The sequence below is a fragment of the Styela clava genome, chromosome 7, assembly GCF_964204865.1.
Source record: "Styela clava chromosome 7, kaStyClav1.hap1.2, whole genome shotgun sequence".
In the NCBI taxonomy this organism is placed as follows: domain Eukaryota; kingdom Metazoa; phylum Chordata; class Ascidiacea; order Stolidobranchia; family Styelidae; genus Styela; species Styela clava.
In genome coordinates this window covers 506,694-528,910 of record NC_135256.1, presented here as the reverse complement: position 1 = coordinate 528,910, position 22,217 = coordinate 506,694, and the positions used below count along the sequence as shown (strand labels likewise).

Sequence of the window (22,217 nt, the reverse complement as noted above, 5' to 3'; positions counted from 1 at the left end):
TAGAGACACGCCTTTGTTTACAGTGAGGAGTCTAGCTATCAGAGGTGTTATGTTCCTAACGTTTAACACAAGCTAATACCGGATTACAGTTCATGCGACGTATGAAAGTGATCAACAAATTTATTGCCGAAGCCATAACTAACAAGCGGTTATGCAAACACGATTACAATTACAGGGTCAAACCTTGCATAGAGCATAGTGCAGAAAGAATTTTGAAACTTTGTCTAAAATACTCTCTGCAGCTAGTCGACATTAGTTTAATTTCAACCCAACTTAATTTTTAAAAATAACAATTGGCAGCATCAGAGCTTTCATATTGGAATGTGATTATTCTGGCCATTCATGCCTCAATGAATCTTAAGCGTACCAAAGTTAACCAAAATCATTTACCTATGAAATCCAGTTTGTCTTCTTCTTGACTCAACCTGTAGCATCTTGGGAAGAAATTGTCTACTTCTGCATCCGCAAAACAGGTCAAAGTTCGAAGGTTAACACACAAGCCGGTCTGTAATGAGATGAATTGATCTTGATCTCCGCCATAGTAATCACAATATACAAGACAAATACACAGAAACGAATTCAGGAAAAATACCAAAACTTTGGTACTCCCGAAGTATGTGAACCAAGATGGGTTAGGCCATAATTTCAGGTACAAATACTACAGGAGTCACTTAGCTAGTCCCCAAATTCTATATTTGTAATTAAATTATGGCCTAACCTTAACCTGGTACACATACCACATTCCGGTGTCCACTATCTTGGTTAACATACTTCGGGAGTATCAAAAATTGGGTTAAAACACGAACATAAAAAAGTAATAGTACATCTCTAGAGCAATGGTTCCAAAACCCTATAATATCGTTACCCTTAAATTGAATACCCATACGCTTAATTATTTCTCTTATAAAAACAAAATTGTCAGTGCGTAATTTATCAAATTTAATAAAAACAACAACGAACATGGGAATCTATGAACAGAAGAACAATGTCCAGATTCAATCGCGATGAAAAGGGTGGTACTTTTTCTGTGATGTCAAACGATATAGTGAACGTCTGAATTACCCCTTAAAAATGACAAATTTGATTACAACGCACAATAGAACCTGCGAATATAAGTGAAAACAGCACATTCTATTTGAGCTTCAAACAGCAGGCAGGTAAATATTTCGATTTAAAATGATTATTACGAGCATGTAGTCCGAACACTCAGTAAAAAAAAGCTTCAAAATTATTGCAATTGGGAATTTTACAGGTAGATTGCCAAACTGAGAATGAGATACAACACATGAACATGGGCACAATCTCACATCGTGAAATAAAAACAAGCGAAACACTTTTCAATTGGAATTCAATCTTGCCAAATATATTGTACCCAAATATAGGACGCACAAAAGTCATGTTCTCTCTAGAATATGTTCCAAATGACCTTGATTCTGTTTTCTTTTGAGCCACCCTCCATCGGAACCTTGGATGTCGTTGATATCTATCTTTGTTGGATGGGTGTCCCCATTCCCTTCCCCAGTAAAACTGTCGCTTCAATTTTCTTAATTTTTTGTGGTATTTGGCTGGAATAACTGACTGCAAATGTGTTCATGGCAATTTAGGGAGACTTGGTCGAATTTTCAAACTTCCCGTATTCGGGAGTCGACTTTCCATGATAAAAAAATTCAAAATTTTCCTTACACTCAAACTCAAATGCCATTTACAATGCCTTCTAAATAGCCTATTAAGAAGGCATTCTAACATCAAATTTCAGATTATCAAAATTTTTTGAAGTCGGAGCTGGAGTGTGAGTTGAAATTTCACAATCCAAAGTTCAGAAAAGAAGTTGAAGTCAGAATTTTATAAATCGGATAGGTAGTAGGTTGTAAATTACCACAGAGTCTGGTTTTTTTTTCGTCCTGAATCTGGGCAATATATTCTGGTTGAACATACCTTGGTAGTGAAGTTTGCTTTTGCGTAATGATTGACAACTTGATCTTTCTGTAAAAACCTCCAATCTATGGATGAGTTGCGAGTCGTCCATTGAAAAGTTGGAATCTCATTACGAACCATTCGACCCTAAATTGTGAATGGAATGCAATTTATTAAGGAAGGGACTTCTCTTGTACATTAAAGTGATATTATGAACGCAAAAACAGGATTTTTTATAAACGCTTTTTCACGGGTTTACTCTGAAAAGCACAACCATCCAATGAAGAAGAGCCGGAATCCCTCCAGTTCTGCCTCCTAACTTGATTACACCCTAAGTAAGTTTCCGGGCATGGCATTGCAATCCGATATCTAGTAATATTACACAAAATACAAAATAAAATTTTTTCTATAGAAAAAATTAAAAAAATAAAATTCCTGGCGTGGAATTATTCGCCATCTGAAATCGCTGCCACAGCCATCTGACCAACAAGAAAATGACTCTCACCATAATTCCATATTTATTGTCTGGATCGTCTCCTTCTTCGTCCGAATCCGGTCTCGGTGACATCCCGACTCCGGAGTCTTTCTGATCATCGTCTGCAAAATAAAAAGTAGCGCTACCACGAAGTCCTTCCACTATAATAGGTCACATATATCAGTGACTTCTTGTACAAAACCTTGGAGCCATGTTCACAACACGACATGGCGTTGGCGTGGCACAACCATTTTTGCATATGTTATTCTTAACCCCTATCATTACGTCACTACGGCATCACGGTAACGTAATAAGGCCCTTTCAAACTATATGTCAATCAAGCCGAACAGACGATCCCCCGAAATCGAGCAAGCTGTTTTTCCGTTTGTAATGAGAATGAGAGAGATTGCTGGCATTAATGAGTTCTTCATGGCAAAGATGCCATTTCGCGCAATCATTGTAGCTATGCCTTGGCAAGCTTTATAACATGAGTGTGACGTTGTTGTGACGTAACGTTTTTAGATGACAGAGCCAGGTGGGGGTTAAGAATAACATATGCAAAAATGGTTGTGCCACACCAAATAGAAGTATTCACGCCATTTAGTGAACTTGTCAGAGCCTTGTTCTGAGTAAACATGTCATGTAACAAATCACAACACTTACCATCATCATCGTCATCATCTATGTCATCAGCATCAGATGAATCCCCTTTATCTTTGGATTTTGCGGGACGGGGAGGAAGTTTGAATTCTTTTTCGACCCACCCCCTTTCTCTCAGTGCCCGTCTTATCAGGGGGTATGGTCCGTGAATCGAGAAAATTTTCTTATTCTGAAAAAAAAAATCAAATTTGAGGTAAGGATAAGGATAAAACGGGAGAACCCCAAGAACCCCATCAAGTAGAAAAGTTTGAAAAAATGTTAATTCAAGCCTGAATGAATATTTTAAGAACGGATTCTCCTACGTATCGAGGCACTAACAACAGGTTCCCTCAATTCAAAAAATGTACGTACGTCATTACCTGAGCTGCATTAACATGACACTTTCTGAATATATATTTTACACACAACTTTTTAAAGAAGTGACAAACGTAAAAATCATTATGCATTTTTATCCACATGAGTGCCTTTTTAAACATAGACTGTCAGATTAGGGCCCAAGGGTTCCCAAGCTTTTTTTTTCAGGATGACCCCAAAGACTACTTTCAAGCGTCCAATACGACCCCAGGTCAATATATATATTTTTCATGAAATTTTAGAGCTTCTTTCACTGGACTATTGAGTTTGGTCATGTGGCAGTATTAAGTAAAATAAGCTGAAACCAAAATATGATGTCACAATAAGCACCTACATTTTCTATAGCATAAGCATAGAACCAGTGGCGCAACCAGGCCGTTTTCAACGGGGGGGTCCGACCGGAATTTACACAGTGCAACCACGACGTAAGTCGCAACGCCACTAGGTGTCGCCCCGCTGACCACGATAAATTGCTCATGGTTAAAAGGGAAACGCCATCGATTAAATCCCAGCTTTTCGCTTACCTTGCACTCGTTCATTAACGGCGCTTCGCTTGGTCTTGCACCTCGTGGGTAGCAAAACGCCGTTCATTACATTCCAGCGAATTGCTAACGAAAAGCTGTTAATTATTTTCAACGTTTCCCTCGCTTTGCGCCTCGTGGATAGTGAAAAACGGCTTGAATAAATTCCAGTGTTTCCCTCGTGCCGCGCCTTGCTCGTTGGGTGAATTCGTCAAGACTTCGTGAATTCGTCAAGACCTTTTCCCGACCCTAACCCCGGAAAAATTCTAAACTAAACTGAAGCTCACCGGAAGACATAATGAAAATTAAAATAATTGATTTACAACTAATTTTTGGAAACACAACTAAAAACTGACTAATTTAATGCAGGGATGTCCAAATCGAATTTAAATTCAAATATCGCAAACTTCAAATACTGTTTTTTCGTGTTTATAATAATCACGAATATGGCGCACATATCCTAGCGTCGTCGTCCATGTGTGGTTCGGCAATATATTACAGTTGACATGAAAGAATTTCGATAAACGCCGACTTGAAGAACTTATAAGACTTCGAGGACGTTTTTGATTGAAAATATTTTCTTATCGGGTATTTTAACTTAGTCGAGATGGTTTAGGCGTCCTCGGCAAATTGTGTCTTAATTAGTTGTTTTCATCCTCAGTTTCGATAGTGACCGAACATAACAGGAAATTTTTTCATTTCTTCTAATTTAGCGCGTATAAAATAGCTCTTAAATAGTATTTAATATCTATCGCGGATTTCGTCGGCATCCGGCATTGATGACAACATCAGTTCAGTTAAAGTTAGCGGTATTCATTTACAAACAAAAATACATAACAGCCTACATGAAATATTCAAATCAGCGCAGAGTTCAATAATAAAACACGTTTTATGTTCTCAATATGCACATAGAAAGAAGAAAGGACAGAGAAATAACGACTAAAAACTAAGAACGGTATGGTATGTTTGTGTACTTTTGTTTACCATAGTCATCATAATCAAATTAGTTAAACCCGATTCCCAAATTTCCGTTCGCCAATAATGGAGAATAAAGATGGAAAAACGTGTTTTACTTTTTGAGTCAGCGTTGATTTAAATTTTTCATGTTATGTGTTATAATTTTTTGATTATAAACCAATACCTCCAACTTAAAATGAACGATATTGTTATCAACGACGTCGGGACTCGGGATAACGATAAAATCTCCGATAGAAACCAAATAATATTTAGAAGCTTTTTTTATAGATTGCAAGAAATTAAAAAATTTCCCGTTGAGTTCGATAACTATCGAAACTAGGGATGAAACAATTAATTAGGACAGGATTTGTTTTTGAGTTTATTGCCGAGACGCACAACATATCTTGACTAAATTGAAATATACGATAACAAATGTAAAAAATTGTCAACCAAAAACGTCCTCGACGTCTTATAAGCACTTCAAGTCAGAGTTTATTGAAAACCTTTCACGACGACTGTTAGTTATTGCCGTGCCACACATGGCTGCTTTCGATTGCGATAAAAAATGAAATAATTGTGAAATGTTTTTAAATCAGAACGGGGGCGGTAGGATGTTTACGGCGTTTTCGGTTTTCGGCCTTTCATATGTAGAAAATCTTAGGTTAATCGAAGCAATATTTTTCCGAAAATAATTTTCGTATCCAGATTTTCAGAGTTTCTACTGCATTATTATAACATGAAGGCGGGCGGCGTTACATTGCGTCAAGATGATGAAGCACGAGAGTATTCGTCACAAGAGAGAGAGAGATAGCATTATGCTATTGTCGCTTTCAATTCGCATCGACAGCGCGCGATTTCTACTTTTGAGATAACATATCTCATTTTCGAATACAAACATATACGCGGGATAGCGATTATTACGTAACTATCAGCAAAAAGGTATGATTGAAGTCGGGCGGTGTTAAATTACGTCGACGTGATAAAGCACTGGAAAAAAGTAGTTTTCACCGGATTGTAATGACCGTAGAACGACGTTGTTTTAACGTAGAACAATAATAAAAAAAAAAAAACGAATTTCAAACGGGGGGGACACGACCCCCGTAACCCCCCCGCTGGTTGCGCCACTGCATAGAACGATGCATGTGGGCCTGTTTTACAGTAAGCCACGGTGCAAACTGCTGAATTTAACACAGTTTATCAAATCTTAGATGTTCTGTACATTCATTCTCTACCATACCTCAGCGACCCCGCCGACCCCATGACCTGTTTGCGACCCTACCTACTTACCACTCCGACCCAATTTGGGGTCGCGACCCCTGGATTGGAAACCCCTGGATTAGGATTTTAGGCTAGATGGGGAGTGTTGACAAGAGCCACACTAAATGGCTTGGTGGGCCGGGTTGTGACCCGCAGGCCCCCTGTTGCACACCCCTGTTTTAGCATTGTTACCATAAGCATAAGGCTATTGTTAGAAAATTTCAATTCATTGTGTACATGGAAAAACTAACTTGCTTGTGTGGCCAAGCTGGAAGTCTGACAGGCAAAAAATGTTGAACACCATAAGAACGGCTTCGTGCAAACCCTTTGAATCTACCATTGGTCTGTGAGCTGGCAAAATTAAAATTTTGTACTGTAGCAACCGCATTCAAAGGTGGATTGCGTTTCTGAATTCGATTCGGATTTATAATTTGACCGGAGATGGAGCCGGAGTCCAAATGGATTCAGGTTGAGATTTGTTATTTGAGTGAACCGGTGTAGGAGTCAAATTTATAGCCTAACCGAGGTTGGAGTCAAATTCTGTGCTTGAATGAACCTGAGTTGGAGTCAAATTTAGGGTGCTTCAGAAGTATGTGCACCAAGATGGCGCACAACCTGATGATCCCAACCTGGTACACATACTATGTTCAGGTTGTGCGCCATCTTGGTGCACCAACTTCGGGAGCACCAAATTTAGAACCAAGTCGGATGCAGAATTGAATTTTTTAATAGACTGAAGTTAAAACCAAATCCTGAGCTTGAAAGATGGCAATCTGGGACCGGATTTCTGACTAATACCGGATAAACTGCAACGTACCTTTATAGCTTTCTCAGCTTTCAGTTTGGCTTTCTGTAATCTATCCACGTTTGCGTATGGATCGATCATAACTCGTTTACGTTGCCCTCCTTTTCCCATGGATGACGTCATAGCAAAATAAGTTTTTGATCTGGGGGGTAAAGTTGGTGGGGAGGTGCAAGGAGGCATTGGAGTTCGGGGGGTGTCGGACTCTGAAAAAAAATGAAAAAATAGGATTAGGTTGGACACCCCCAAGTTCTGAAGAAAAAATAACATATACTCCCCCCACAGAGTAGATGTTTCCCCGGCCCTTGACCCCTGAAAGATTCTCCCTTTACCTCAACATTGCAAAATTTTCAACGCTAATTTTCAGTGTTTTTGGGTGTTTATACACTATTTTTTGGAAACACAACTAAAAAACTGACGAATAACACGCGAAACTACCAAAACGAGACAATTTTTACAACCATGCTTAAATATCTGTCTGAGCGAAAGAAGTGTCGGAGCGGCGACATAAATGTTAATTGTTACGTGATTGTTACCTTATTGCTGATTTGTAATTGTTACGGAAATAAACGAGGAAATCGATGCTCGATCGAACATCCATAGCAAGCATATTTGTATGATACCCTAGTGCAGTGTTCTTCAACCTTTTATACCGTGGTAGACCTTTTACAAATTTTCAAGAACTTTGTATACCTCACAAATCAATGTTTATTTAGGGCCCAAATAAACATTAAATTTTAAGCACAGATTGTAGAAAAACTAAAACGGATGATACTGCAATATTACCATGCAATTTAATAGGCATGTGTCCGCACGTTATAAATTTGACTTGCGGCCTTAGCGTCAATGGGAATAACGTTCAACGTAAATCAAACGAAGTGCATGGCAGACGAAATCACGATCCCAGACACGTGACCGCATTATCTATATAATTTGTGATGTAACCATGTGCTCAAGTCGGTTCTTTGTGTAAATGACCTTCTATATTTCATGTGTCCGCAAGTTATAAATTTGTCTTGCGGCCTTAGCGTCAATGGGAATAATGTTCAACGTAAATCAAACGAAGTGCATGGCAGCCGAAATCACGATCCCAGACACGTGACCGTATTATCTACATAATTTGTGATGTAACAATGTGCTCAAGTCGGTTCTTTGTGTAAATTATCTTCTATATTTCATGTGCGCCGTGTTTGCATTATTTTCACCAATCAAATATTTTATAATTTAATATATTAGAGTTCAGAATCCCTGACTTAGGCTGTACACCCTCCGTGTACCCTTTATCAGTTGTATACCCAACTTATGGTCCGGTATACACTTGGGTATACAGTATACCCGGTTGATGAGCACTGGCGGCCTAGCGGTTAAAGCGTCAGGGTTGGCATCGCAGATTAAACATATTGAGTTTGAATCTCTTGCTCCCGCCCAGGGGCGTGTCAAACTTTTCTGCTTGTCCGGGGCGAGTTTCTGATAATGATTCCGCTTATATATAACTTCATAATATAATAATTCGGGGGTTAAACAAGGTATATTTGTTGTTATACATAAGAATAAATAAATTCAAGGTCAAGGAAGAGTGAGATATTTGTACTATTATTTAAGTCATCAAACTCAACAACAAACGCACCCCTACAACATGCTACCCAGGGTGACTGTCCTTATGGCCCACCCCTGCTTTCACCCCACCCAAGGTGAAATAAATGGGATCAGATACCAGAACAAAAAAAATTTGGCTTTTTCATATATATGAGTTCCTTAAAAATCAGTGGTTTGTTCTGAGTCGACAACACTCTCTGGATTGCAGAGCCGTTTAAAAATGACAGTTTTGCCGTGGGCTGCATTTTCCATGTCAATCACAAAATCACTCACCCATATAAGTCACATGATGGGGCGGTTTCCGTTTGTTCAATCGTTTCGTTAGAAGAGAAATGCTGGGTTCACCTGAAAGTGAGAAAGGAACACTGTTAAATAAGAGTCAGGAACATTGTTAATAATAAAGAAGGTACATTGTTAAAAATGAGTAAGCAACACTGTTAGAATGAGTAGGGGGCACCGTTGTAATGAGTAGGGAACCCTGTTTAAATGAATAGGGAACTCTGGCAATGTTAGGTAGGGAACACTGGATATGTTAGGTAGGGAACATTGCTAAATACTGTATAGGCAAGAAACCTCGTTAAAGATGAATAGAGAACACTGTTAAAATGAGTTAAGGAACACTGATAAGAAGGCCTGTTGGAACAAATTCAACTTGAAATACAAACTCGTAGAATTTAGGTTGGGGGAAGGATATTAACAAAACCCAATGAGGGAAAAGCTGAGCACCATATTCAGACCCAGTGGGACAAAAAGCGTTTGTTTCCTTCTGAAGTGGAATTGGGGGAGGAAAAGACTCGTAAGTAACTTGACTAGAAATGTACTCGAGTCACCGATTACCAAACACTCAGAGTGACTCAAATGTATTGACTCGGACTCGTGCTAAGCTAAGGGCCAGTGAAACTCCGTGATTGACTCGAATGACTTGTACCCAACACTCATTCCCTTCAATCATCTGGCAACAAAAATTCTTGACTAAAGTCATGCTCGGATCAAACCCATAATCTACAAACCTGTTGTCGGCCTCGGTTTCATGTTTTCTTGGTTTTCTTTCTGGATCGCAGCAAACTGAAAAGTCGTTTAAAATGGTTTCTTATAAACAAACAAATTCAGTTGGTGGCAACTAATGATCTAAAAAAGCCATTTATTTCCATCTATCTAAGTATATTACAATTATTTTTTCAGCTGTGAAAGTGTGGGACGGCGTCACCGGCTCTTTCAAATAAAAATAAATCTTACATATCGTCAGAGAACAGAAAATGCTTGTACAAGGTTTCATTCGGAAGGCATAATTAAGCGTCAAATGAGAAAAACTAAAAAAATGTCATACGGAAAGCTATTAAATTTATTTTAAATACATTCATATCCATCAAAATTCATTCATAAACCTATTTGAATATGTTCGTATCTACCTATATTTATTTACATGTATCTCAATATAAACGAATATTCTATTAAAATCCCTAGCCGGACAAATAAATCCCGAACTTAGTTATATGATAAATATATCCAACAATATCCATATCTAGCCAAATTACCTTCGCTCTTTTACTTCCCGGCTGCTCTTGGTTCGAACTTGCTTGCTGTTGTTCGTACTGTAGAAAAAGAAATGGACGGATTTTATACAGAGCTATGAAATCGGATTCCGAATGTTTTCGTCCAAGTTGAATTCGCCCGGGGTTGGGATTCAAAGTCGGAATTTTGAATTCCAAGGTGTTGGGAGATGTAACTTCGGACTTCGGTAACTTTTCAATAGTGATAAAAGAAGTAAAAATCATTTGATAATCCCGAAGTATGTGAACCAAGATGGCGGACACCGGAATTAATTTTCCAATCGTTTTTAATAGCCTAACGCTTATGAAGAAGTTATCAAAATTTGATTTATTGGAGGGCGAAGTCGATATACCAAGTTGAAATTCTATTAACATGGAATATAGCAGGCTGTAGTTTGAGTCCAAATTGCTTCCAATTCGGAGTCATGAATGGAATCCGGCCCTCTTAAGTCTGCTGAAATTACGACTATGGTTTTCATGGATATAAATTTCCGTTGAAAATATCGATGAAAATAACGTCATGATGAACCCCAATTACATTGTGCTTCTTATTATTATATAAACGTTAGCCTAGCTGTTGGGCTAGCTTTTGCAAAGAAGCTGTTTTTTTGTTCATAGTTTTTCATATTGATTTTTGAGCCGAACCAAGTCTATGTAACTGGCCCACTCAGTAAAGGGTACTCCCGTAGTATAGGGTCCGATTATCCTTATTTTTATTCTATTACGAGTTCAGGGACTATCTTTGTTAGCCAATTAAATATACCTCCTGCCCATAGTTTTTACACAACTTGATGTAAAATAAGCAAACAAAATTAGTTACCTTCATATTGGTACATATACTCCTGGAGCGCCCAGAAAAGTAATTGCCCATCCCTGATTTAAATTAAAGTAGTCATGTGAATGGTAATTACAAAGGCCATTGATCGAGTGACCGCTCAGTGACGTCATAATGACGTCAAGGCCCAAAGTAGCCCTTGCAATACGTCACTCCCTCAAATTAAAAAAAATATTCACCAATTTTTTCTGCCTTTCCATATGTCTTTGCTGTCTTTCATAAAAATCCATTCCAAGGTTGCTAACGATTCTTGAGCTCGCTGAACTAACCCGTGGATGGAAAGTGAATTCAGAACTATCATAAGTTGGCTTTGTAACCTGCAGAAAATTCATAGTCAGTGGGGTCCAAGGGGTTAATATAAAAATGGAACGAGTCACAGAAATTCTAAATAAATTGCGCAACATTGAGTTTACGTTGGAACTACAGGCTAAATATCTCGGGTGTGAAGCCCCATGCCACCACCACACCCAGGGGTATCAAAATTGATTAAACGGTCTTTCCCAAATATAGTAGCTGCTCATATAGATAGTGGTTGCCGGTACAGTACCTTGGTTAGAGTGGAAACCATAGAAACAGATTACGACACAAACCTATCCGCTATTGCTATAAACCTCATCTAAAATATACCACTCGACTTGATAAAATAAAAAATATGTTTTTAAAATCCCCTCAGCGGCATTTGATGGAGAGTGTTGATTTATCGGAAAGCATACTATTTTCCAAAGAATTCAATAAACGACAGGTAATATCTGCAAGTAGATAGTATTAAGAAATGCGGGGGGGGGGGGGGCACAGCGCAAAGGGGCCCAAACGGTTAGAATTTAGAAATTCAAGCCGCAAAGCCGTAATGCACATCTTATTACGTTGATGTTAGTTCTGCTCAAATCGTTTTGTTACGTAACAATGCCAGGGAGTCGTCGATTTTTGGCGTCTTGTGGTTTGATCGCACCGGCAAAATTACGAAGGCTGTCAGAATGATGTCGAAAGCAAAACCTCTCAGTGGCGCACAGAAACGCAGAAAAAGGGCAGAAGAGGAAGCACGTATGAAAAAAAAAGTAACCAAGATAAACGGCAAATTTTAGGTTACCATTGCCTTTTAATAGCGACATGTTATGCTTTTTGACGAAATAAAAAAAGCGTTGATTTAGCTTATGTCTGAGAGTTTTTAGGGTCATTTCCATAAATATTTTTGCGGGGGGGGGGGCCCACGAGAGTCTTGCTACGCCACTGCGCAAGGGTATATATTGTTTAAATATAACCAAATACCTATTAATTAAACTTGCTACACTTTAGAGATCATTTTTTTGCTAGTACTAGATTTGCTTTTATATATTTATTGTTTATACCACAGGTCGGCAACTTTCAGCAAATAAAGAGCCATTTGGCATCGTTTCCGTCAAACTCAAATCCACTCGGAGCCGCAACATCGACTCTAATGTCAATGGCTATTAAAACTCCCGGAAAACCTTCAGTGCGTTTATTTTATTATGAAAATAGAAGAATTAAACTGCTTCAGATGACAAAAAATGCTGTAACCACTTTGATTCACGGGAGCCAAAGCTCCGAGAACAAAGATCCGTATTGCCGATCGCTAGAAAATAAAAGACAGCTTAGCGATTGCACAGGGGTTCATCGAACTCCTTGGAATGTTTCATTGCGGATTTCTTTCCATCCAAAATGTCGAAAACCACGCAACGTTTTAAGTTACTTGTACGTATCGCAGCAGTATCTTGTAGTAAAGTAATGTACGTTGTCATGGTAATATTATTAATCAGAAATCTCCGTATTTATCAAAATGTATTGGGTAATTAATCTAATCTCAACGCTGTATCAGCGTTGTGGGTGTCGCTGCTTGAAAGCCGTTCGAAGTCCGTCGCGACCGCTGTCACAAAATTAATTAAGTTAGTTGATTATTTTCTGATATCCGCCATATATTTCGTGATGTGTATAAATTGTGTTGACGAATAAATGATAATCTTTTGGTCGAATGAAATGCTCATTCTACCACACCGCGGTAAACGTGGGGTTCGAGCGCATTCTAAGACGCAAACCGCAACGTTCTAACTACTAAAACATCTTACCTGAATTTTCATTCCGGTATCTCCATCTTCATTCCTCTCTCCCTGTTTCCTGTTTTCCATATTTCCTTCATTTCCTTCCTCTTCAGTCACTGCTTCTACCACCGATTCCAGTCCAGTTACATCCGGCATTTTCAGCTATTTCTCTTTTTCAGGTTTCCAAGGCATAACTGGTATTAGCAGACTGTTTAGAACGCTGAAAAAAGTTTTCATATTTAATGCGGGGAAAGAAACGAATAAGACGGCTTAATATTTGTCGAACACCTCTCTCGTTCGGCTACAAGCCAAACACATAACTGGGAATAGAACACAAGTCAATCATTGCTATTGAATATACTTTCAATGAATGTTTTATTTGCATTTCACTCCGAACCAGCTCTGTACAAGCAGCCAAGTAATGCATCATGCTTATGCATGTTTTTTTTTATAAGCAAATGTCAAACCACCTCCGACTCAAACTTGGCTTTCTAGAAGTATTGATACTTTAAAAGCGAATGAGAACTATTAAATCTCATACCAAACATAACTATAATTATAAATGAGCTTGCGCCAAAACAAATCTCGTACAAATGCATATATGTGCTATATATATACTAAACGACTTGCTTTACGCATTTTTTAATAGTTTAATGTGTGCAACCTGTGGCCCGCGGGCCAAATGCGCCTCTCAAGGAAATTTATGCGGCCCGCGGAGAAGTGATCAACGCATGTCATAAGATCAATACCCAAAATTGTTGTGCGTGCAACTACTACAAAGCCTATGTTAAATAAAGGTGCGGCCGCAGTTTCACCCAGTTATTTGAATCTGGCCCGCCTCTATTAAAAGTTGCGCGCACTCGATCTAGTTGAAACACCGGAATACTGAAATCGCATCAAATTTCTAAACTTCATTCCAAATATATTTATAACTCGAAACGAGGTCCCGGACCTTCTCACCGTGTTTAATGATAATATGATCCTAACACAGAAAATATAAAATATGTTAAAGAAATAACAAATAAAATCTCCGCTCTCCGAGTAAATCTCATCCGAATTGTATACATTTGACAGAGCTTTTTTCCACCCTCTTTCTCATAAATATAATCCTGGACGACTTTTCACGCTTTCCTGTGCCTCCATTAATTTTATAATGATATAGATTGAAATCGAAGTTTTGCTATTTCAATGGCGAAGAGCAGAGAAAATTTTTGACGAAATATAAATATATATATATTACTAAATAACTTTTGGGACCTTCATTCAATATTGATCTAATCATGTAAACTGCTATTCCGAAAATAATAGTTCTCGACGAATTGGTCGCCACTTGTCTGCAGCCTTATCTGGAGTGAAAGCATAGAAGCGCCTCAAAATAAAACACCCATAAATTTCCCTCCCTATAAAAAAACGAGCATATATGAAATGTATTGCCTATGGGCTTACTGAACCGGCCTTTCCACTTCTGTGTAAGGAAACCACTACGCAATACTTCAGACCGCGTCAGCGAAAGCCACTTCAGATCTACTTCAAGTTATTTCATTTAGAGCTGGAACCATATATTTTTATCGCTTCGAAGGCTGTAGTTTGGCTAAGGTAGGATTTACATTTTTTCCGGAAGAAAAGTCGATAAGACAGCTTATTCATATGGAGAACCACGCCCTCTCATCCGGCGATACCAGTCCATGTCGGGTATGGGATTAGTTAACCAGTTATTTGTTTCAGATGTATGGAATTAATAGTGAGATGGCTGTAACTTACCAGCGGATCTAACCAAGAATTTTTCGAATATGGTTAATTTAGAAATTGCAAAACTTGCAACGGCAACCATGATTCCTTTTATTCGAACTCGCGCAGTGAATGTACGGAACGAGTGGTCTCCAACCTTTTTAGATTCATTCATCCCTTCTCCTATTTTTTAATCCTTATTCCTCCCTCCATGTGCATTAAAACTACTTTATTTGTTCACTCCTTAACTTATCCAGTGTTATGCGCAAGTTACTCTCCCGCTTTTGTATGGTTGAAGTAGTCTATAATGTGTGCATAAATAAGTATTATAGCAATAATAAGAAACTAAACGAGAATATCGGTCGGAGACCGAAGGCTTATCGGTCGAAACTGCGGTTTCGATTCAAGACTCTATAGTGACACCGCGTGTCCCATCACCAACTAATTAATAATTCGCTAATTATACGACATAATTCATCCAAAATCAATAAGCTTCTGGATCCGAGATATGATGAATGCACATGCAAAATTTGATTCAACCACGCCTTCGTGAGATATCGCGTGCATCTAACAGACAAACAGACAAACAAACGAATACCTATCAACATACTTACCGATCTAAAGATCGATAAGTAATAATATTAGTAATGCCACAGCAAATACCGAGCAAAATTTCTTCCTAAGGACGACAAAAATGTTGGTAAACGTGGTGCTAACTGTACGATATACAAACACTACAAGGGCCCGCATCCAAGATTTTCGAAACACGGGTTAAAATCTAACGTCGAAATTCCCGCGCGGCTTTTAAAATAGTCGCTTTTCTAGCGCTTTGTAATTAGTATTCACTAATTAAGAGCAACTGCTTGTCTAGATTCTTGTGATGAGAGAATTGTAACTACTCGCCAACCCTAAGTCAATTGCTCAAACTACGGCTTCATAAGACGTCTTTCTGAAAGTCAGACTCGTAAATCCAATACAACTGTGTACATTAGCCCACATATCGCTTTCGTTTATTGTGGCATCATCAGCCATATATAAGCCGCACGTAAAACGATGATATTATCATCGGACCATACATGGGTGAAGCCACTTCCAATACTAAACGTCACAAAGGAGTGATTGTGTGTTCACAAAGCGTTACTTTATTTGACAACAATGAAGCTCTTATCTCTAACCTTTGTTGTTTCCAAGGACGCTCGCTCGCACCTCGACGAAACTGTCAATCAAGTTAGGCTTGGGCTGATCGAATCATTCGGAAACTAACCAGGTAAAAAAAACCGAAGATTTTTTCCGAATCTATTCGAATATTCGAACGCCCGATCACACCTCGACGAAACTGTCAATCAAGTTAGGCTTAGCAGGTCGAATGATTCGAATATCCAAATTCGAACCAGATTTTAGAAATCGAATGGGATATCTTGTGCTGAATGTTTTCGAATATTCGAATTCGCTTTCCTGGGCCTGGACAAAAACGTTTTCTATCCTATTTTGCTGAATATTGGAAAACAAACTAAATCGAATCCTTTTGCCGAATCTAATTGTTTCTTAATTATACTGTCAATCATGTTATAATAAAGCAGCGATTGTGAACGAATCGAATTTTTCTGTCAATTTGAATTTTTCCTTCCCAATCTCCCCCGCGACTAGACCCAATTTAATACGAATGCCAGTAATACCTATTCCTCGTCCAATGTTGAGTTGGCAGTGTCAAATCGAATGATTCCGTTGGAAAATCCGTATTATTGGCTGCTTGTCCATAGTCTTGTTCGGAGTGAAAAAAATTCAAAATAAGAAAACTTGTACTCTATAATTCAGAGCTACTCAACTGGTGGGCCACGGTCCGAATCCGGACCTTTCGACTATTGGATTCGGTCCGCATCGAATTCTTTATTTTAAACTTTCATTTTATAAAAGGACTTCTATTGTTCTGAATATATATGAAAAGAACTATAACACCGTAATAAACAATCTTGCTTAGCTAATATTCATTAGCCGGTCGAGGAAGTGTGCGTTCAAGGATGCCGAAATATAATTTCTGGAAACACCGGACCCAAATAATTTTGAAGTTTTGTATGCGGATCTTCGGTAAAAATAGTTTGAGTAGCTAGCCCTGCTCTATATTATAGCCAATTTTATGTATAAAAAAGAAAACTTGTAAAATTACCTTGAAACTCCAGTCACGTAAGAATCAGAGATACGGCGACATTCTTTTTATCCTCCGGGATATACCTGCATTAATTAAATTACTAAAATCTTAAAAAAAACGGTTAATTTTTCTTAAAAATAATAAAATATTAATTATCTTATTCTGTGTTCAACAAAATTCCAATAAACGCCGATTGTTTATGATATCATAAAGATTCTTCTCTTCGTTGGATTGCCATTGTTCTCAAACAATAAGATTTAGTCTTCGATAGTTTTGTGTTTTCTAGCGCGAACGCATACAAAATAACGAAATTGATCAATACGTCTGTTGAAGCCGAAATGAAGTTCATTTTTATTTCATAAGCCAATTCCAGATGAAGTCAAGAAATTTGTTAAAAATACGGCCAGAATGATTTAAAACGATCTCAAGGGCTACGCGGATTAAATAACATTTTCAAGTCCAATTCGTTCGACTAAAGATCCCAAGCGTAAAAAGTAGGTTATGAGCAAAGTCAAGGGTGGGCAACATTTTTTTGTCACATATAAATAACAATCAATTGGAATCAAATATTAAATATTGATCAGACTCTTATCATATCGTCGCGGACGCCCTGTGTAGCTATACCGTACCCCAGTTTGGGAAACCCTGTCCTAGATACGCCACTGCGTCTTCGTCAGCATGGTCATTGGAAAATTGAATGTGGAAAAGAAATTTCCGATTTCGAGTTCCTGATGAATAGTAACTCAGATCTATGACGGCGACTCGACGGCGCTCTTGTCCGGCGCCTTGTTTGGAACGAAACTATTAAATACTCTTCAAATTTCACTCGGCTACTTGTTTGAATCACTTGCAAAATCAAATAAATTTTTCAAATACTTTCTTAAGTTCTCGAAACACGAGAACAAAAGAAATTGTATCTGTGCAAACGACGTTTACAAGCGTTTAAATGCCTTCGACTATTCGCGGTAGAGTTTTAAGTTGGGTCCGTGTTTGGACCAGCTCTGAAATAGATTTTGGAACACGCTAACAAAATTATCATCCAACTTCAAGAGACGAGTTCCTTATACCTGAGTAAGCGCACCTAATTTACCTCAGAAATGAGTATCCCGTACTTCTGAGTGAGTGCGTCTCACTTTGTTCAGAAATGAGTTTATTATACCTGAGTAAGCGCACCTAATTTTGCTCTCAGCAAATTATCTAAGCAATAGCTCGTACGACGCAATACTCAAACGCCTGTTCTCTGTGACTATGTCATCACAAACAAGTTTATTATTGTTTCACGCTCGAATAAGTCTTCAAAGCCAGCTACTCATCTTATGCCATGCCTAGCCAAGCGTTTTAAATCCGATTATACGGTAACCTAGGTTACGGCACTTCTGTCCGATTGAAATCCGTAAACTAAATATTGATTCAGATGGCTGTGTAAACTCACCGAGCAAATATTTTTGTTCCTGGTCGAAAATTGAAAGATGAGAGTACAATTGTGGTCGGAGTCGCATTTTCGAATTATCCGGATCCGGTTGTCGATTTGTTATGCTTTGAAGAAGTAGTCGACAATGTAAATCGCTCACGAATAAAGTAAAATATTGTCGGAAAATACGGACGAGTTTTTGTATCACTGGAAATAGACTTTCAAAAAACATTAAAGGGCTACGCCTATGCTTCGTTCGAGATTCTGAACGGTCCGATCGAAAAATCGCCACCGAGGCCATTCTCCTAATACAAAGCAATTTATCGCGATAAAAATTACCGGCGTTTCATCATTTTCTGTTGTTTCTCTGCGCACATCTTTGTTCTTTACATATCTAGCAATTTTTGAAGAGACCTAAAAATAGAGATTTAGTGTACGAATACTACTCCTAAGAAGGCCCTTTATATATGGTCACTGATAAATAGGTTTATGTATAGAGATACTACTATCTAATAGAAAACGGAATTTTTCCGGCGTTGTCCGCCGAATTTATTAAACCATTGGTGAGGTGAGGGCATGGAGTTTCAACCCAAGTTGCGTGATCTGGGATTCCAACATTGCTGAGTCTAAAGCTTTAACCATTCGCTGGACCCACTGGAGTTACCATAATTGTCTGTACTGTTTCAGGTATGGAGTATGTGAACCAAGATGGTGGATACCGGAACGTAGTACGTGTACCAGGTTAGGGTAAGGCCATAATTCCAGGTATAAATAGTGCAGGAGTCATTTGGATAGTCCTCGAACTCGTAATATAACCGAAATAAGGTATAATGGAATAAAATTATGACCTAACCCTAACCGGGTACACGTTCTACTTTCCGGTGTCCGTCATCTTGGTTCATATACTTCGGGAGTACCCTGTTTCTTAACTAATTATCTAATCGGGAAAAAATTCGCTTTTATGACAGAAGCCAATCGAAACATGATAACATGCGAAAATGAAGTCTGTTCTTCAGTTTTCTCTTTCCTAACAAGGCTCAGTACAAGCTGATATGTAATGATAAGCTGTATTTAATAAAAGATATGCTGTATTTAAAAGCAACAGAATCTTTTCATTTTGTCCGTAAATTATAACACGCGGCAATGAATAAGCTTCGCCTATTAAAAAAAAGCATTGATCTGTTTGTCGCTGAGTAGAACGAAAAAACATGATAAATACAACAAGGGCCTTAGGTAATGGCACCCGTGGGCCACCCACTTCTATTAGCCGCACTCTAATTCTTGGCAAATTATTAAATTCAACCATTATGAAATGAAAGATCAGCGTGTTTATTCTGTACACACAAAGTTAAGCCAATTTTTATTTCAATCAAGATTTACATCTGGTTAAAAGGTAATGAGTAAAAGGGAACTACTATGATAGACTAGAAACTAGATAGACAGAAAATATTTCAGTTTGAAATTTGCTCTATAGCCCCACCATCCGGGTTCTCAAGAATTTTCAACAAATGGTATTTTTATGTAAGTCGATACCGTGATATGACCAACACTGGGTAAAAGTACCCAACCCTAAGCCGCGAGTCATCCATTTCTTGAGTCGAGCTAGTCTCGAGTCATAAGTCGCGTTAATTAGTTTCACTGGGGATTGGATGAGTACGAGTCATTTTATTAGGATTCGAGTCTTCATTAAGTGTTGACTTGAGTTGCTGACTCGATTACAGCGCATGTTACTTCAACAGAAGCCTAGAATCGAATGTTTTCGTAAGTAAATTAACAAAAATACAGATCGCCTAATAAAGAACGCGTGTATATTAACAACAGGAGCAAGCAAGTCTCCGCTCACAAAGTAGCGCGATCGCGATGGCCAGAAAAGAGTCCAAGGTGAATTGGGGTATAATGACGTACTCATATAATGATGTCTTTTTCATATTATGACTTTACTTTTTGTTCTTTTAGAGTTCTCCTTCATGACGCCAGTAAAGTGATTTGTATCGAAACTGATTTAAATGTCCGATTGCGGCCATGGCAAGTATATAGCCTAAATGCGCTCTCTCCATGGTTGACTGAAGATATTTAAAGATTGTTGTTCAATTGAGCTACTTGTACGTTAATATTTAAGTAAAAATACTAGTTTCAATTACTTCCAATCTGAAAATTTATTTTATTGAATTTTATTAAATATTTTACAAATAAAACTGCACGCGCTGTCTTCTGAATGTGAGCCATTGTTTTCCCAACTTGGAGACGCCACTGACTTTAGTTTTCATTTTCGCGAAGAAAACGTAAATTATTTATTGATTCATTATGCCGAGAGAGTTATGTAAATTGAATATGTTTGAAATTCAGATTATCTTACCGAAGGGAATATTACGTTCCGTGAGATGGAAATAATTAACTAGCAGAGGGCTTCAGGGTTGACGCATCGCGCTAAACATCAGAAATAAAACTAATCCCATACCCGACATGAACTGGCAACTGGGCGAGTTGCCGTGGTATACCATACGATTAAGCGATCTTGATTTCTTTTGTAATACTTTACCACAAAACAAACTCCGTTGTTACACACAAATCATTGTACAGATAAACATTTTGTTTCATGCATTGGAATTCGGGTGTCCTGAAGAATGCGTACCAAGATGGCGGACACCGGAACGTAGTTTGTGTACCAAGTTAGGGTTAGGACATAATTTTGTCCAAATCTCCCTTATTTGAGTTCTATTACGAGTTCGTGGACTAGCCAAGTGACTTCCGTAGTATTTGTACATAACTGGCCTAGCCCTAACCTGGTACACAAACTACACATACTAGTGATACTACGTTCGGGTCTCCGACATCTTGGTACGCATACTTCAGGAGAACCGGAATTCGAGGGGTCACGAAACATTTGCTTACCTGCCGCAGGTGTATTCATGCCTACATCGAAGTCATATATCTGGGACTATCGTGTGCGCTGCATCAACTGTTGAATGTGTGGATATTTGTGCGAATGTCGGCGATAACTATGCAATCGGTGATAAGACGCGCAAGATATTTTTAAGGAGTGGATCCGCAAACCAAATTTCTGACTGTCAGTATAGACTATAGAGGACTTCCACTGGTCACGTGACTTTGTTTACTGGACCGCAAAAAACAAAAACGTCCATTTGGCTCCTGTCAGTTGCAAGTCGGATTATACGTTTCCGTTTTGTTTGGCTGTTGAAAATGGTTATTTCGTATTGTTCCGTTGGCTGTACGTATAGTATAGACAACGAAATGGATTTTCAGTAATATTCCACTGTTTTCAAAAGATCCGGAACGTCGCCGGCGGTCGTGCAAACCACCCTCAGTGGGAGGAGAGCTGCAATCCTCCCGCACATAACTATCCCCGCATGGGATTGGAACCTGTGAAACTACCAGGGAAATCAGAGATGCGGTGGCGAGGGTATTCCTAGATGTCGAATTCAATTGAATTCTGGTTATTTTTCGCATGAGCACTGGCGTTAAACTTTAGTTATCTATTCAACTTTTCACACTTACTAATAGATTACACTCTAACTTGGGAAACAATACCTTATGGCAATTGATGATTAATTCCTTACAGTCAAGTCTGCAAGTAGTCCTACGCCTAGGCCTACCAATAAAAGTAGTTTGTCATCTGCTTTCCATTGAAATGAGGGAGCTTATGAATATTTAAAGAAATCGATAACGGCACATTCTCATTCACCATCAACGAAGTGCTGTCCGCAAACAGTGAAACACAAGCGAGATGACTTCTGGACTTGACACCAAGCAGTCCTGCCGATAGATGATATTCACATTGCGCGACGTTCCAGATCTTTTGAAAACAGTGGACTATAACTGAAGATCCATTTCGTACTTGTACTATACGTACAGCCCACGGAACAATACGAAATAACCATTTTCAACAGCCAAACAAAACGGAAAAGTATAATCCGACTTGCAACTGACAGGAGCCAA

At 38.5% G+C, this 22,217-nt stretch overlaps 1 protein-coding gene across 2 annotated transcripts in view; it reads right to left on the bottom strand.

Annotated features, from left to right (window-relative positions):
* The window catches only part of LOC120328226 (tubulin tyrosine ligase 3-like), a 30,990-nt gene extending 13,982 nt beyond the window's left edge, over positions 1-17,008 (bottom strand). For both annotated transcript variants that reach the window (XM_039394658.2, XM_078114392.1), the window contains exons 1-11: positions 16,868-17,008; positions 13,003-13,195; positions 11,101-11,238; positions 10,072-10,128; positions 9,547-9,601; positions 8,810-8,881; positions 6,956-7,146; positions 3,053-3,218; positions 2,420-2,511; positions 1,936-2,061; positions 391-505 (exon numbers count right to left, since the gene is read on the bottom strand). In XM_039394658.2, the coding sequence (XP_039250592.2) occupies positions 391-505; positions 1,936-2,061; positions 2,420-2,511; positions 3,053-3,218; positions 6,956-7,146; positions 8,810-8,881; positions 9,547-9,601; positions 10,072-10,128; positions 11,101-11,238; positions 13,003-13,131 (1,141 nt within the window). In that variant the 5' untranslated portion in view covers positions 13,132-13,195; positions 16,868-17,008. The remainder of the gene's footprint in view (positions 1-390; positions 506-1,935; positions 2,062-2,419; positions 2,512-3,052; positions 3,219-6,955; positions 7,147-8,809; positions 8,882-9,546; positions 9,602-10,071; positions 10,129-11,100; positions 11,239-13,002; positions 13,196-16,867) is intronic.
* Positions 17,009-22,217: the final 5,209 nt, after the last annotated feature.